This window comes from Halichoerus grypus, chromosome 6 (assembly GCF_964656455.1).
Source record: "Halichoerus grypus chromosome 6, mHalGry1.hap1.1, whole genome shotgun sequence".
NCBI classification, from domain to species: Eukaryota; Metazoa; Chordata; class Mammalia; order Carnivora; family Phocidae; genus Halichoerus; species Halichoerus grypus.
Window position 1 is genome coordinate 129,842,001 of NC_135717.1, and position 16,459 is coordinate 129,858,459.

Sequence of the window (16,459 nt, forward strand, 5' to 3'; positions counted from 1 at the left end):
GTTAAAGTGAGGTCCTGACCAGAAGCATCACCATTTCTCAGGAACATGTTAAAATGTCGAATCTCAGACCTTGCCCAGACTGATTGACTTGGCACCTGCAGATCCCTGGGGATCCCTGTGCACGGTGCAATTGCTCCATGTGGTCTTCTGCATACAAGGGGGCTATTACATGCTCTGAAAAGAATCGAGGGAATTAATGTTTAATGGGATGATACTCTTTGCAGGCTCATTCCGTCATTGTGTGTATGTGAATGTGTGTGCGCGCGGGTGGGTCTGCATGTGCGTGTGTCGCTTAGTAAAACCCAGCCCCCCATCCCACATGCACCCTGATAATGCACGGGGAGAGAAGTAGGTTAAACTGCATGAGTGAGAGAGTTCCTTCCAGACCAAAACTCCTCAGGAGGTGAGGAGGAGTCTTTATTGGTGATCTAGGCTCAGATGGCCTTAGAGAGTAGATGGAAGATGCACCCAGCTCCCAAGCTCCTTGAGGTGGGGAAAGAATCTTTGTTTAGTTCACTGATATCCTGAACCCCTAAAACGGTGTCTGCCACATAGTAGGGTTAGTATTTGTCGAATAATGAAATGACTAGGTTTTTTTTTTTATTTGACAGAGCTGATTTTTTTTTAAATTAGTTTCAGAGGTGGAGTTTAGTGATTCATCAGTTGCATACAACACCCAGTGCTCATTACATCACGTGCCCTCCTTAATGCCCGTCACCCAGTTACCCCATCCCCCTCCCCACCTCCCCTCCAGCAACCCTCAGTTTGTTTCCAGTCAGAACTGGCCAAGATGCGCTGTGAGCGAGAACTAAGAGGGATTTAATTCAAGCTGTGCCCCATCCTGTCGCGCCCCAGGGCTCTGCTGGGAATTTGCAAGGTGCAGCTGCAGGGTGGCTGGAGATGGCTGGGGCCCGGGGCACACGAAGCTCCAATGGCGCCACCGTGTGGCCATCAGAGGTGAGATAACCTGCGACGTCGCCGCCAGGCTGGCTCTGCCTAAGGGCTGAGGAAGCTCCATTCTTGGACAGGGAGGGAGGTGGGAAGGAGGGTCCTCCAGCAGGAAATACTGGACTTCTTGCCAATAGGTGATTAAAGCCTGTGGGTCTTGAGGGAGTAGATTAAAAAGCAACAGGATGTTACTGACTCTATCAAGTCTGTGGAGCAGATCATACAGACAGGGATATGAAAGCTCATGGAGGGTTAGAAACTTGTCCACGGAGAAGTTTCAAAGTGGTTCAAACCCAAGTGGTAGTGACTGTGGAGCTCAGATATTCCCACGGCACACTTTCTCTTTACCTAGCAGGTGGTTGCTTAATGAGCACTCATTACAGAGAAGAATTTTGAGGTCTCTCTATAACTATGATTTGGCCTCAGGCCATAGGACAGGAAGAGTCCTGCCCCTTTCCTAAGGTGAGACGGGTGGTTATTGGAGAGAGCTAATTAAAAATTTTTTTTTAAATTTCCACTTTTGTTGAGATATAATTGACATACAGCTCTGTGTAAGCTTAAGGTAGACTGCATCATGACTTGACATATATATATATATACTGCAAAATCATTACCACAAGTTTAGTTAGGAGAAAGCTATTTTTTAATGAAAAAATTCAAACGTATTCAAGAGTAGAGAGGCTAGAACAAACAATGAATCCCCATATGCTCATCACCCAGATCCAACAACCATTAAGAGCTTGCCCCACAGGCTCTGTCCCCTTCTTTCTTCTCCTTTGGGGGATTATTTTAAGGCAAATGCCAGTCCTTAAGTAATTTACTCCTACATACCTCAGGATGAATCTCTAAAAAAGAAAGATCACTCTTTTTACATATCAAAGTCATGAATTCATTCACAAATTCACCCTGATTCCCTGATATCCTCCAATACCTAGTCCATAACAAAATGTCCCTGATTGTCTCAAAAGTGGGTTTTAGAGTTGGTTTTTTCAGATCAGGATCCCAACAAGGTTGACATGTGAGTGTGGGGTTTCTACTTGTCTTCTTGTCTAGAGCATGGCCCCATGCTCCTGCCTTATTGCGGGAACCGTATTTGTCCCGCACTGCGTTCGTCTAGTCCTCGCATCCCTCTACATGGAAGTTACCCGAGGTCCTTGCCTGGAGTCAGGGTCAGCTTTGTGGGGAGGGGTGTGAATGGATCACAGGTGCTGCAGGGTGCTTCCTACGACATCACATCACTCAGTGTCTAGTTGTCCCACTCTGGGTGGGTCCAGGGGAGGACAGCTTAATGCCTTCATTGTAAGGTTCCCCATCAACCTCTTATCTAAATGTTTTTGACCATTGATGACCACTGTCTGAATAATTTCATTAGGGGCTGCAGAGTGATAGTCTTTTTCTAATCCTATAATATCTTCCACATTTGTTAGCTAGAATACTTTCGTAAAGAAGAACTCTCCTTTCTTCAAACAGTGCTGTTTGGTTACTTTGATGTGCACGTTGATCTGCCAGAAAGGCAGAACGAAGGCTAATTCTTTCCCTTCGTTTTTAGTACAGGGCTTTAGTGCACTAGACACTTCTAATGGCGTCCCAAAGACATTTTTTTTGTGTGGGGGGGATGACTTTTGTAAAGTAAAGTATCACTATGAACACGTGGGTTTACATACAGATGTTGTATTTCAAGTAATTTCATCATTATTCTTTTGGGTGCTCAAATTTTCTCATCTTTGGTCATGGGGGGGGTCTTTCATGTTAACCTCTGTGTCCTTTTGATAGGACTCATTTGTTTTGACAGCTTCTTTGCTTTCTGGCTCAAGGTATCATGACTCATCATGAATATTTTCTGCTTCCAAGCTGGAAGCAGCCACTCCTCCAAGGTCCCTTCATTGGAGGAAACATTTTTGGTTATATTCTAGTCCCTTTCCTCCCATCCTCATGCTCCTTTCTCAAAGGAAGGAAGAGAGGAATGGGGAGGGAAGGCCAAATTGGAGACGGAGGGAGGAGGAGGAGGAGGAGGAGGAGGAAGCAAATAGCTAACGGGATTGGTGATAGCCTGCCATTTGGGGGCGCTCGTTACTAGTAGATGAAGTCTCTGTGCTCAAGGTCGCTGCTTCTGTGCCCCTCTTTGGCTTTGCGCCTTCTCTGTGGGATTTCTTGTCCTCCTGCCTCCTTTGCATCTTTGTTTCTAGTCGTGTTCTCACCATGTGACAAGGAGCCCACCTGGGGCGGGGATGTCACCCCCCCTGGAGGGTGGTGCCTCCTACTTCTCTCTGTTCCATTTGCAGCTAGGTATGGGGGAAGGTCCTAGAGACCCTGTGCTAACGGCTGGATGGGTAAGCCAACTGGCATCTGCCGCACAGCCCCAGCCACGCTCCTTCAGTGCACCCGAACGTGAGGGTCGCAAGGCCTGTGGCTTGCAGTGGACATGAAGAAGCCCGCTTCTGTCTTCGATCTAAGACAGGTTTTCTGACACAGTGAAGCAGTATCCTTGCATGGCGGGGCGGGGGGGGGGAACATTGGGTGTGGGCCTAGAGTAACAGTGAAGTTCTTCATTGCTCAATTGGCCTTTGATTCTTGGATGTCAGCTCCATAGCCAGAACTCGGGAGGGGCACCAAATGACGCCAACACCAGCAGTGGTAACACAGTCACCAAAATGTTCGAGTTGGATGTCGGCCGGAGCAGGTGAACAGATTAGCTCATTTAAGGTCAGAGTTGCTGGCCAAGAGGCGTGGTGTTTCAGAGCCATAGACTGGATGGCAAACTCTTCAAGATGAGAGGCGCATCAGTGGTTTACATTTGAGACGCATCTGTTTCTCTGGAAAGACTTCCTAAGGTTAGAGGAAACTGAATTTTAATAGCCAACTCTATGGGTCTCCTGGAGAGAGCCAATAACAAAAAAGAAATTATTTTAAAGTGACACAAAAGATAAGATGCCAGGAATCAATAATTCACAAAAATGGGGTGTACAGCTGCCTGCTATTGTACCATGTCGTCGCTGCCCTCCTGCTTGCATGGAGATCGGTGGGAGTTACTTCTGATTGAGTTCCTGTCCAAAAAGAATTCGAAGGAGTCCAAGGTTTAAGTCACTTTTTTTTTTTTTTAAGCCACAGATGAATTCCTTACCCAGGCACTTTCCTACATATGGTTGCTTTTGAACTCTTAGCAGCTCTGTGCAGCAGAATTATTCCCTTCCTGCTAATGAGAACATGACTCTTTAAAGAAGTTGATGGACATACTTGTCTAGTTGGAATGTATAAGCTCTAGGAGGCAGTGCTTGAATATCTGACCTCATTTACTGTGTTCCTTCCACTAAATCATGATTTTTTTTTTTTTTCTGGACATATAATCTCTTAGCTGGTCAGGCAGCCTTTATCCATTCCCAACCGCCCAACAAGTTAAGATGAATAATTTATCATGTCTGCTGTATTTATTCTGATCCGAGCCCCTTTGTGGTTTTCCATGGACATCTGCATAAACTCCTGCTCCTAGAGCTCTTCGTGGTCCACTCTGGCTCATGTGAATCAAGGTTTTTCATGTGGGGTCTCTATTCTGTGCTGACCAAAGGATGCAGCCGGGGAACCTGGACTATGAACCCAAGGCTAGACTTTTCTGTTCTAAAAAGGGCCAGTGAGCCTCTTGAAACATAACTCTGGGCAAGAATACGGTTCTACAAGGCTCAGTTCAATTTTAACTATTCTCCAGCACATACTGCAATTGCTTCTAACCCTCCCGGGAACAGAAGCTTTAACAGGAGGCGCCCCAATTCAAGTTGTGCCTTGTTTTATATTTCTAAGCAAGTCTATTCACATGTCTGAACAATGTCCTCAAGGCAAAGATTAGAAACCTAATGTTTCTGTTTTCAGTTTTGACACATGTGAAAATCTTTAAGCAGCCAGAAGCAATTCTCCCCCTTTGGATTTTAAAGGCAATTGTGTCTACTATCTTGAGCAAGTCACGGCAAGTGACGGCTATCCCAGAAGCCATTTCTAAGCCCTGGCAGCCTTCCTATCGTTCAGCCCCTGGCCTGATGGCCTTAAGGGCCAAACCAACACCTATTTCTCCGAGATGGTACTAGTTTCCCCAGAAATCACCAGGCACTTGGATTCATTCTTACAGATACCACTGGGGTAGCACTCTTCCTTTAAACTTGATAATTCAAGTAACGTTGGCTTTGAGGATAACCCTATACTCCTTGTGGGGCTGGAAGAAAAAAGAAAAGGTATGGCCTTCCCAACTGCATTCTTCCAGCCCAAGAGGAAGTGATTTCAGTTTATGCCACTCAAATTGGGCTTCAAGACAAACTGGGTCAGGAAAGGCAGTTGCTGCCCGCCTGTCTGGGGAGCCTCGTTGGCCGAGGGGAGAAAGGGACAGTTGCTCCCGACACTGCCCCCTGTTGCTTCCTGGCAAACGTGTGGTGCCACGGGCTTGAAAAGTAGGGGCTCGACAAGGACAGAGTCAGCAGCCTGGATTCTGGCTCTAAGTAGGAGCAAGTCAGGGCTGACTTGGCCCTTGGAGAGCTGAGTCCTAAGCAAGGGAGCGTCCCAGTTCTAAAATCTGAGGTGGATATATGTGCTGCTTCCCCAAATCATGTTGGAGCAACTTCACCTCTCTCATTTCACAACACGTCAAAGAGGAAAGAGCTAGATCAGTCTCCAGATTCTCCAGGAGATCAAACCAAGCCATGGGCACCTTGGTCACCTAGTTATTGCCAGCTCTGCGGTCAGAGAAGGCAGTTAGCTGGGTTCTAACAGGATGCCTGGAGGCCAGCACCGAGGAAGTCACGGACAGCTATCAGGAAAGTCAGAGGCCTGTCTTGGCAACACTCCACAAGAAGCTGGACCAAACCGGACAAGCCCAAGATGGCGGATGCCATGACAGGAAACCCCTGACCAAGGAAGGAAGGAAACACATGAAACTCTGCATCTCCACCCCAAGTAATGAATGTTTCGCTCCTTGTTAACAATTGTCAATAAAAGACAGAAACCCAGACTCCAGGGTGCGCAGTGCTCTCTCTCTCTCTCCCCACCCCCTTGAGCTTGCCCCATCTCACATCTCCAGAGTATACTTTCACTTTCATACAGTTTGGTGTTTGTGTCACTTGTCCACCATGATGTGTGTCTGTCCTTGAATTCTTTCAGAAGGAGACCAAGAACCTTTGGCAACATCTTTGGGATAAACTGAGTCGAGGCCTCAGGGCCCAGGGTCTCTCTCCCCAGTTCACCCGGCAACCCTGCCCCCGGCCCTTCCCCTTGCCGCAGCCACCGCCAAGCTAGTGGGCTGGCAGAGTCTCTGTTCCAGGGTTTTCTCAGGACTGCCCACTGGTTACTCAGCACCTGCTCGCTCTGCTCCTGCTTCTGCTTTCAGTCTCCCAGGTCTGCCCTGGCCTGGCTCTCCTCCAGTTCTTGACGCTTCCCGATTCCCTCTGACCCTACTGACCTCCAGTCTCCTCAGGTCTGCGGGCCTCCTCGCTCCAGGGGCCACCTGCCTTGCTGGGTGGGAGGCATGCCCTCCGCTCACGCCCTGGGCCTGTGGGAGTTCAGGGCCAGGCTTGTTGCCATTCAGGAAGGATGACAAGTTACATACAATGGACCAAACCCCCGCTGCACTGATTGCTGACGGTCTCAATTTTATTTCCTCATTCCAGGTGTTGCTGTGGTCAGACACTCCAAAGATCCTCAGAACAAGGAGAGAGCTCTGTGTCTATCTAAGGGAAAGAAAGAGACAAGCCCTGGGCAAGACCATTATCAACGTAATCCTTACAATAGCCAGCGAGGTAAGAGGACAGAGCAGTGGGGAAGGAAGAGGGCTGGCAGGCTACTCTCCAAGGACCAGGGGAACAGAGTGACCCTCAGAGAGCATGCCATTTGTAAGTGAACATCCTATAGATAATACAGTATCTTACAACCTATAAATGAACATATTTGATCACCACAGAGAGACATAAAAACATCAGGAAGAGATGAATGATCCCCCGCCAGAGCTAGACTTAAGGGAAGCTATTAACATTTCTGAAGAGGCGTGGTGGTGGATCCTCAACCAAGGGACAAGATGAAGATCAAAAACTAAGAAGTAAGGCACACTGGAGCCCTGACACTGCCTGAGGGTCATCTGAGCCTGGGGGGCTGCAACTTTGTTGGGACTTACCTTTCTAGTGCTCAGAGCTTGGACCCTGCAAAGGCAGATGGCAACTTGCTGAAAAGTAGTAAGATGCAGACTGAGCTCGGCCAGGGAGAGTTGCAATGAAAAGATGACCTCAAAGGCTTGGCTTTTATTTCCCTATAAGTCACTGGGCAGCTTTAATCCTAACTTGGAAATCTTATTCTAGCATTCTTGCTTTTTCTCCCCCTCACTGACTCAGACATATCACCCCTTTGAACAAGCTTTATCATCCCATTGTCCTTACCCTTCATAGGGTTAAACAAGCATACGAAAATTTTAGACACAAGCCAATCATTTTTATAAGAATTATATCGGGGTGCCTGGCTGGCTCAGTCGGTTAAGTGATTTCGGCTCCTGATTTCGGCTCAGGTCATGATTTCAGGGTGGTGAGATCTAGCTCTGTGACAGGCCCCAGGCTCAGCAGGAAGTCTGCTTAAGATTCTCTTCCTCTGCCCTTCCCCCCTCTCAAATAAATAAATAAATCGTTAAAAAAAGAATTATATCTTTTACATTTTGAAAAGTTTGTTTTCACAGAATCACAGACAAAGGAAGCTGAGGGAATGATCCATTTTACTCATTTAAAACATACATGCAGACTCCAACCCTTATTCCACAATTCCACGTTCCCCCAACAACCTTCTGATGATCAGCTGGCCCCAGTTCTACAGGGAAAGCATATGCCCGTCAGACTGAGGCAGTGACTGGGAACTGGGCACGCATCCAATCTGTCTGTACACAGATTCCTGGTCCGGTTTACTTCTCCATCTCGGGGGCTCTGAGGCTGAATCTGCTTTTCAGGCTGGGAGGCCGTGGAGACCTCATGTTCTGGGTTTCTGACACTGCTTGGCTGAGGCAAGACTCTGAAGGACGGTGACTTCCCCAGGGGAAATGCTATTTGTTGAGGCTCCTCTCCCGAGCAGGGTCCTGCCCCCTCCTTTGCTAAAGGAGAAAACCAAGGTTCCGAGAAGGGACGTGGATGATGCCTGTCAGACTGTGACCAGACCTCGGTCTGCCTGACGACGAAGTCTGTGTTCTTTCTAACTTACCCCTCCTTGCCTGGAGGAAGAGAAACTGGGGCTAGCGACGAAGGGTAGGCAAGAGCAGAAGGTGCATATATTCAGTTTGTCATTTTTAGCTTCTCGGGACTTCCACAGTAAGACAATTCGACACCAGCTATCTGGAGAAGGTCGAGGCCTGCCACGAGGACTCGTTTGATCTTGAGTACCAACTCCAAATGTCTGGTGAAGAAAGACGCATGTGTCTGAATAAGATACGTTCTTCTATTTCATATTTCCTCCTAGGGCTGAGCCTCTCTTCCTGACTTGGGGAGAATATTGCAAAAGAAGCTTCCATTAGGCACTGAAAGTAACACTCCTTACAAGGACAAGAACAACTTTCTCATATCAAGAAAAACAAAGCTCCCTTCTCAAAGCATTCAGATACATTGAAAATGCAAGGTGAACTTGGCTGGGGAAACAGTTGAGAGTAGCCAAAGCTGCTATGAGAAATAAAGGGGGTCCTAATAGATGACTTCAATGTCCCAGGGTCATGCCACCAGCAGCCATAAATAAACAGAGATGCTGAAAAAGGAATTTTAAAGCCTTTCTGTAAAATGATAAATACAAATAGCTGCATACAGTTAAGGAATATAATTTTATTTAAAAACACAAATGACAGGGCAAAAGGAAATGTCCAAGTGTTCTGAATGTGGGGAAACTTTCTACTCTGCAGAAAAAGAAATCTTTTTGCTTTAAAGTATGCAAAGAAGTGAAGCTAGGCTTCATCTCAGAAGTAGATCAAGTCGACATAAAGGATATTTAAGCAGCAGAAGGGAAAGAAAGTGTTATCAATGAACTATAGCTAAGATCACAAGGCTCCTTATCTGTAAAGAGAAAGAATCTGTGATAAGCTATGGTACAAACCAGAATTCATTTTAAAGATAAAACCCAGAACCTGCAGGGCCAAAGATGCAACCTCATTTCCTTTTTCCCCTGCCACCCAGCTGCTGCCAATGATTTCACTGAAACAGAATAATCACCTCTGTTAGCAAAACCTAAAGGAGGTTTTTATGCCAAACTACTAAGGGAGTAGTCTGCAAACTTTTGACTGAGAGCCATTAATAAATTTTGAAATCAGCTTAATATGATAGTATTTGAAAAAAGAACAAATTAAAAATAGAAAATGTTTGACATAAACCATGCAGTCAAGTTTCGGATTCATTCCATCTATGAGTGTGGATGTTTGCATGTCCTGAATTGTGAGGTAAGATGTGTTTCAGATCATCTCAGCCAACAAATACTCAGTAGAGGGGACCTGAGTATCACCTCCCTGTGACCCCCTCCGCCACCATCTCCTCACCCCCTACTAAATATCAAATCATCTTGCCAGTTCTAACTCCCTTCCCCACCCACACAGCCAAAAAAGGAAGTGGGGCTGTGTTTCTATGTTTGTTCCAAGTGTCATGAGGGACAACTAGCTTTTAGGGTTCAGGAGTGGATGTAGACAACTTGAAGGAAGACTTGCCCAGACCTGGAAGGGCCTCAGACACAGCAGATGATGTGAAATGAAAGAAAACCATATAGACCCTGACCTGAGCTTGGGACTTTCTGAAGGTCTGAAGAAAGAGAAGGAATGGCAAGGAGGACTGGATGGAAAGTCATGGGTAAACAATGGAAAACAGCTGAAACCCAAGAAACTGGAAGATAAGCCCACACTGTATTCTTCATGTTGGAAGATGATGTTAGTAACCCGTCATCCAGAGATGGAGATGCTTTTGCTTTTTATTTTTTTCTCTCCCGGAATGAGGATGGATACTTGCCCATTCATTCACATTCTCTGGATCCAGCTTCTCATGAAGCATAGTATGAGTTTGTAGGTGCCGGCTCAGACATGACCAGATCTGCCACCTGCCCTCAAGGAGACAGATTTCACCAAGGAGCCAACAGCCATGAGAGAGATGGCAGCCGGAAAACGACACCAGGCCTGGTATGCTATCGACTTCATCCGGCCTCTCCACCCTGGTCTTTGCAGCCCCTTGGGAATTCCTCCACCAGATCCACTTGGAAATGGCCACCAAGGGGCTCAGGGAACTGAAAACCAGCCCTCATTCCACTCCCCAAGCTGTGCATCCAGCTTGGGATTATCTTCACCTTGAAGAAGGAATGTTTTTCTAATTCCCTGGCCCTTCTCCATGCCACCACCCACCAGAGTGCCTTTCCCTCATTTTTACAAAGGAAAAATAAGCTAAAAAAACCCCTATAAGCTAGTAGCACCCCACTGGGAGGACAACTCAGTTCCATCAACAAGCCACTGTTGTTTTTTCATGGAGTCAGGCGATCCTGCAGTGTTGAAAAGTCACCCGCGTGCAGGACGCGGGCACAGCTGGCACTTCAAGTGACTTTTCCTTTCATGCACTTCAGCACCGGAGAACGTATTTAACAGCCAGCACGTGGATGGCCTGACAGAAGCACTGAATCACTTACAGAAGGAAAAGATGCCCGGGATGTGAGCAGACACCACTCCCAGAATCCCATTTTGCCAGGCTGCACGCTCCCTGGCTGCCTTTCACTTCACTACATCTTTTTTTGTGTGCCTTAGGATGCCCAGGACACCCTCTACTTTTGAGAGTCCTATTTCGTTTGGGACCAATTCAGAAGAAAAGAGAAGCTACATGGGAGACGCACTTATTGCCACCACTGAGGGGAGATGAAGCGAAGGCAAAAAGCAGCATCCCGCGGCTTAGGTCTTGGCCCATCTGTGTGCGTGATCCGGTGGCCTCCCAGGTCACACTCTGCCACACAGATGTTCCAACCAGTCCCCACGCTGCCACCCATTGTGCTGGCATGCAGAGGAGGCCTTTTTAAAAAAATAAGATCGATTTTCAGCACAGGCACTTTTTTTAAACCTCAGCTCTAACGATCTGCACACCAATTTCTCATCATTATCTTTGCTAAATGCTTTCAGTGCAGGAGGGATGGGCCGACGGGTCTCTGTACTGGCAGACTATCAATAATCTCCCTTTGAGGCAAATGCCTCACTCTAGAAGGAAAAATGACTCTATTTTATACCTGCTATTTCCCTATCCTGTAGACGGGGATAATACATATCTGCTAAGAAGTGCTATTGCAAGGGCTAAAAATATAAAGATTATAGCATATAATAGGAACTCAGTACCTGCTGGTATCCTTTCCCTTTGGGGCTGAAGGGGGGGGTTATCAAGCAGGCTCCGCTCTGCCTGGGCAGGAGAATTTTTGAGAAGGGGGCGGGCAGTATTCTTAGACACCTGAGGGCACCATCTAGATGAATGAGTGGTAAAAGAGTCATCCCAGGATTGGAACACAAGGTTGAGAACTCAACTTCCCGTTCTAGTCTCTTTTCACCACAACCTTTGTCAGCTGCAAAATAAATAGCTGCAAAAGGATATAAAATATCTTTTAAAGGGTGCTTAGGGAAATTGAAGACTTCAGAGGAAAAAGGGAGTGGCTGGCCTGTTCCCTCCTCTCAATCCAACATTTACTTGCTTTTCTGGGTAAGACAAATAACTAAATTCTCGTTAACAGAGTATTAACTACAGAGAAGGTCTTGGTTCTCAAGAAAAGTGGGGTGAGATTATGGCCGTCTATACATCTTTACGTATTAACTAAAAATAAAGCATTAGTTCTGCGGAAGACAATCAGAGATGCCCCCTGACCTCTGCTCTCCTCGCTCCGGGATTCTGCAAACAATGTCACTTGCATCTGCCTTGTTCAAACTCTGCCAGCAACTGAGATTCGGCTCTGTGTGGCACAGTAGATTCTTCCATGAAGTCAGGTGAGGCAGCATCACAGGCCTAGATGGAACATACCAGGACTCGCCCTGTCCTGACCCAAGACTCTAAATTATGTCTCGAAGAGAACTTCATGTCTTCTGCGTAATATAACCATCCGCTAAGTCTGTCATTAAAGATTAAGCATTCCTACATTCAACCTGAAACTCCTTTTCAGTGAAGCTACGAGTGTATGACACCTTAGGAAATCCTTCTCCCACTTCCAAAGAGGTTGGAATGACAAACCAATTCATCTACACTCCACAGGATACCGAAGCCTCCAACTTTTGTAAGAAGGTTTTGGCCATGACTACATTTTTAGTAAATTCATTGCTCCAAAGCGAATTGTCCCTGTTCTACAGGATAACCTCCCAAAGATCACATTTTGAGAACCGAGTCTCTGATGATGTGCCTTTTGGCTCTCTCTGGCTTCCGTCCCTGGCTGAGGCCGAGGTAGAGCGTCATTCCCATGCTCGCACCCGGCACTCACACTGGGCAGAATGGCTGCTAAATGGGACAAAGAAAAGGGAAGAAAGCATCCTGACCTTGTGCAGCTCCACAGGAGTTGGGGACATGATCTCCTTAATTTCTTGTTTCATTTTTCTCAGGGTGACAGACTTTCTGCCCACATCTGTGGGCAGGGTGTTGCTCCGAGTTGTTTGGCTATAATGCGGCCGCGAGCTGCTCCGTTCCTGGAAGCTGGCCTGTCGCCCCAGCTGACTGCGAGGTGTTGGGGCCTCATGATTCAAACTCATCGTGCTCCCCGACATGATTGTTGCCTGTGGCATTGACAATTTTCAGAAACAATTAAGCCGCGGACTAAGAAAAGGGTTTGGTTGCTCAATACTAAGCACATTTTTCCTTCTGCCCAGTCAAAATACAGTCTCTTCAGGGCACAACCAAAGGCCGGAGAATGGACGTACTAATTGAACTATGAAAGTCTGGGAAAATGCTTTCCAAGTGACATTTATAATGCACATCTCAAATCCAACTAAAGTACTTAAGCCATTGGGTTTATTTAATCAAATACCACCCCTGGCAGTTTTGAGGCAAATTGAAAAGCTATAACATTTGCTTACTGCAAACTACATTTTAAGCATTAACTTTCCACTGAGTGGGCTCTAAAGATGGGATTCATGAAGCAACTTCAATTTATCTTACAGAAATGGACTAAGAACTTTCCAATGGAACCAGGCGGTCTCTATTGGCAATGCTGCCTCTAGCCCCACCTAGAGGTAACAATGGGCTAAAACAGGGCTACTGATAGAAAGGCAATAGCCAATGCTGCCCGCCTACCACTGGTACACTGTCTTTGGCCACGTGGCCTGTCCCAGAAGCTTGTAGAACCAGCTAGGTCTCCACACCATTTGGCGTAGGTCCACATTTCTTAGAAACGGTCTTTGTGGGAGATCGTCAAAAGTCAAAGAGTAATCATTTATTGTGCTACTGGATTCAACCCTTTGCTCAAAAGCTGGGAAACTTGGATTGGATTTTACCAGTGAACAGGGAAGTTTGTTCAGATTCAAATATGTTCATATGCGGGACACCTGGGTGGCTCAGTTGGTTAAGTGTCTGCTTTTAGCTCAGGTCATGATCCCCGGACCCTGGCATCGAGTCCTGCATTGGGCTCCCTGCTCAGTGGGGAGCCTGCTTCTCCCTCTGCCGCTCCCCCTGCTTGTGCTCTCTCTCTCTTCCCCTGACAAATAAATAAAATATTTTAAAAAAAATGTTCATATGCAAGGAGAAGCAAGATTAGACCCAAAATATGACTGAATCTTGGAAGTGAAACTAAAAAAGCATCTGAAACCAATGTCATGTTGAGGATGTTCATTTCTCAGGGTTAAAGGATGCTAAAATTCTGAAAACACGTCTGTAAGGCAGCTCCATCCTCCTTGGTAGGATGGTTGAATGATGATGGTAAACCAGCACTGGTGAGTCTGCCTGAGGTCATGGACCAGAAAACAAACCCCACATGCTGTGTTGCTGGCTACGCTGTGATCTAGTGGTTTACATTCATACTGATGCTAAAAGTAGCAGAGCGTCCTTTGTTGAGTCCTTGCATTCGCCCACTTAAGCCACACAACAACTTTGAGATGGACACTGTTATGACTCCCAATTTGTAGGTGCAGAAACTGAGGCACACAGAGGCTGACTTACCCAAGGTCACCCAAGTAGTAAATGAGCCAAGGGCACCATCTAAAATTATTGATTAAGAGGGAACACTGCAATGTGATAGAGTTTTCATTTGTTATCTCGCTAAGATTTTGTAATTCCAAATGACCTGGTGTTCGGCTACACACACACCAGTAAAGAGATCTTTGAATTGCAGCCAAGTATTGGCACACACGTACATATATCTATGACTCTGTTGAAAAAGGAACAAAACCAGTTATCTTGTCAATATCCTGACTCGGTTAGTTATCGTATTGATGATTTTGAAAAAGAAAATTTTAGTCGTAAGAAAAACCTTACTGGTCGTTGACCATTAACATGTGCTCAGTACCATATATATGTGTCTGTAGAATGTCATTTAATACTTGTGGTAAGTCTCTATGATATGTATTAGAGTTATCATACCTCCCCACTTCAGTCATGGAAAGGGATGCCTGGATAAGGTGAGCAAGCCGCCCAAGAGTCTGGGATTGCAGCCCTCACACTCGGATTCCAGAATCCTTATTCTTGACTACCAGGCTGGATTGCTTCCCAGTCAAGTATTCGGTTGAAACATATAAAATTGACTTTTTAGGAGATTTAAAAAAAAAAACCCTAATATGTAAGCCAATGTGGATTATCCATATTATGGTTTATTTCAGTTAAATCTCTTTTTAAAATGGAAAGTTTTTGACTACTGGCTTTGTTGGTGTCATGGGACATCCTTTATTTTATGGCACTTAACTCACCAAAAGCATTTCTCTGTTTGTCCACTGTAAGTGACAGCACCCAGTGATTATTTTCTTGCAGTGGTGACCATCCATCTATGGTTTTTTACCTACTTAGACAAGTTATTGGCTTTGTTCACATCTATTTTTTATATTCATTTTTCATGGGATCAGTGGGAAACACGTTGGAGGAAAATACTTAATCACTACAACAGGGAGATAATGGTTTGAGCTTTGGCCACTACAGAAGTTCCAAACTGATCTAGAAAGAGTTCTGATGGAGGCAAGGTTTCAAAGCATGGCTTGACTGCTTTGTTTAAAGTGAACTTCAAGGGGCGCCTGGGTGGCTCAGCCGGTTAAGTGTCTGCCGTCGGCTCAGGTCATGATCCCGGGGTCCTGGGATCGAGACCCACATAGGGCTCCCTGCTGAGCAGGGAGCCTTCTTCTCCCTCTCCCTGCCGCTCCCCCTGCTTGTACTCTCTCCCTGTCTAATAAAAAAATAAAAAATCTTAAAAAAAAAAGTGAACTTCAATTGAATTACTATGAAGCAATATAAAAATTAAAACATAAATATAAAAACTAAAATAAAGTTTAAAATAATTATTTTAAATTATCTAAGATTTGTTTTCACTTCAGGATTATCTATTGCCTATTCCCATTTTGCACAATTCATAGTGTATAGTTATAATCCCCTGCCCCATTATCAATGAGGTAACTGATACACATAAAACTTAGCGGGATATGTTCAAGGGTTTACTAGCTGATATTTAGTTAAGCCTTCTTCCTATATTAAACAAAAAACAGTTAAGGCAGTGTTCATGAATAAAAATGGCAAAAATAATAATTTCTATTGAACAATTATTAAGTGCTATGTTCTGTGTTAAGTGCCATATAAGCATTAATCATTATAATCCCCTTATTTTATAGAAGAATAAATATCTGATAAGACAGATTAAGTAACTTGTCCAAAGTCTTAGTTTGAATTTTTCTCTTTTGTTAAAACTGTACATTTTTCAGTGCTAAAGTTGAACCTAAATAACTGCTAGCTAACGGGGAGAATGCCAAGTATAGTTTTCATTTCCATTTCAACTGTAATCATTTCTCATTTTAGCTAATCTTCTACATTTATTAGGGTTATAGTATGCTGTAACTTTTAATACTGGACGTAAATTTCATATGCAGGAAACTTGCTCCAATAATACTTTTTTGTGTTGTAACATTTACAATCAAGCAATCAGAGATCATTTAAGCTAGTAAATGAATCTTCTTTGTGATACAAGTATAAGTAAGACTTTAATTTATAGATTTGCCAATCATTCTTTCTTGTTGAGGGCTTTAATTTCCTTTTGGCTTATAAATTCAACCCATTTCCTTTCTGGAGTTATAATTTCAAGGGCTACACCTGCCTGAAGCTAGGTTAGAAAAAGTTTCTAGGCTATTGCAACATAACTTCTATGCTCATAGATGTTGTTTTCATTTTAGATAACTCAACTTCTGGGTGAAAACCCAATCTCATTGTGTTACTTTTTACATCACCCTTGTTTTACCTGCTATAAAAGAAGCTATTAGAAGAATAGCTGCTTCTTTAAAAGAGAAATATCAAAATGCAAAGTGAAGAAGGCGTATGAGCCAAACATGCTTTCAAAAGCAAGGGTATGTTCAAGAATTGTG

The 16,459-nt window shown here is 45.0% G+C and overlaps 1 protein-coding gene across 7 annotated transcripts in view; it reads right to left on the reverse strand.

Annotated features, from left to right (window-relative positions):
- GRIP1 (glutamate receptor interacting protein 1) overlaps positions 1–16,459 on the reverse strand; it is a 660,303-nt gene that overhangs the window by 5,423 nt on the left and 638,421 nt on the right. For all 7 annotated transcript variants that reach the window (XM_078076240.1, XM_078076238.1, XM_078076241.1 and 4 more), the window contains one exon: positions 12,455–12,688. In XM_078076240.1, the coding sequence (XP_077932366.1) occupies positions 12,455–12,688 (234 nt within the window). The remainder of the gene's footprint in view (positions 1–12,454; positions 12,689–16,459) is intronic.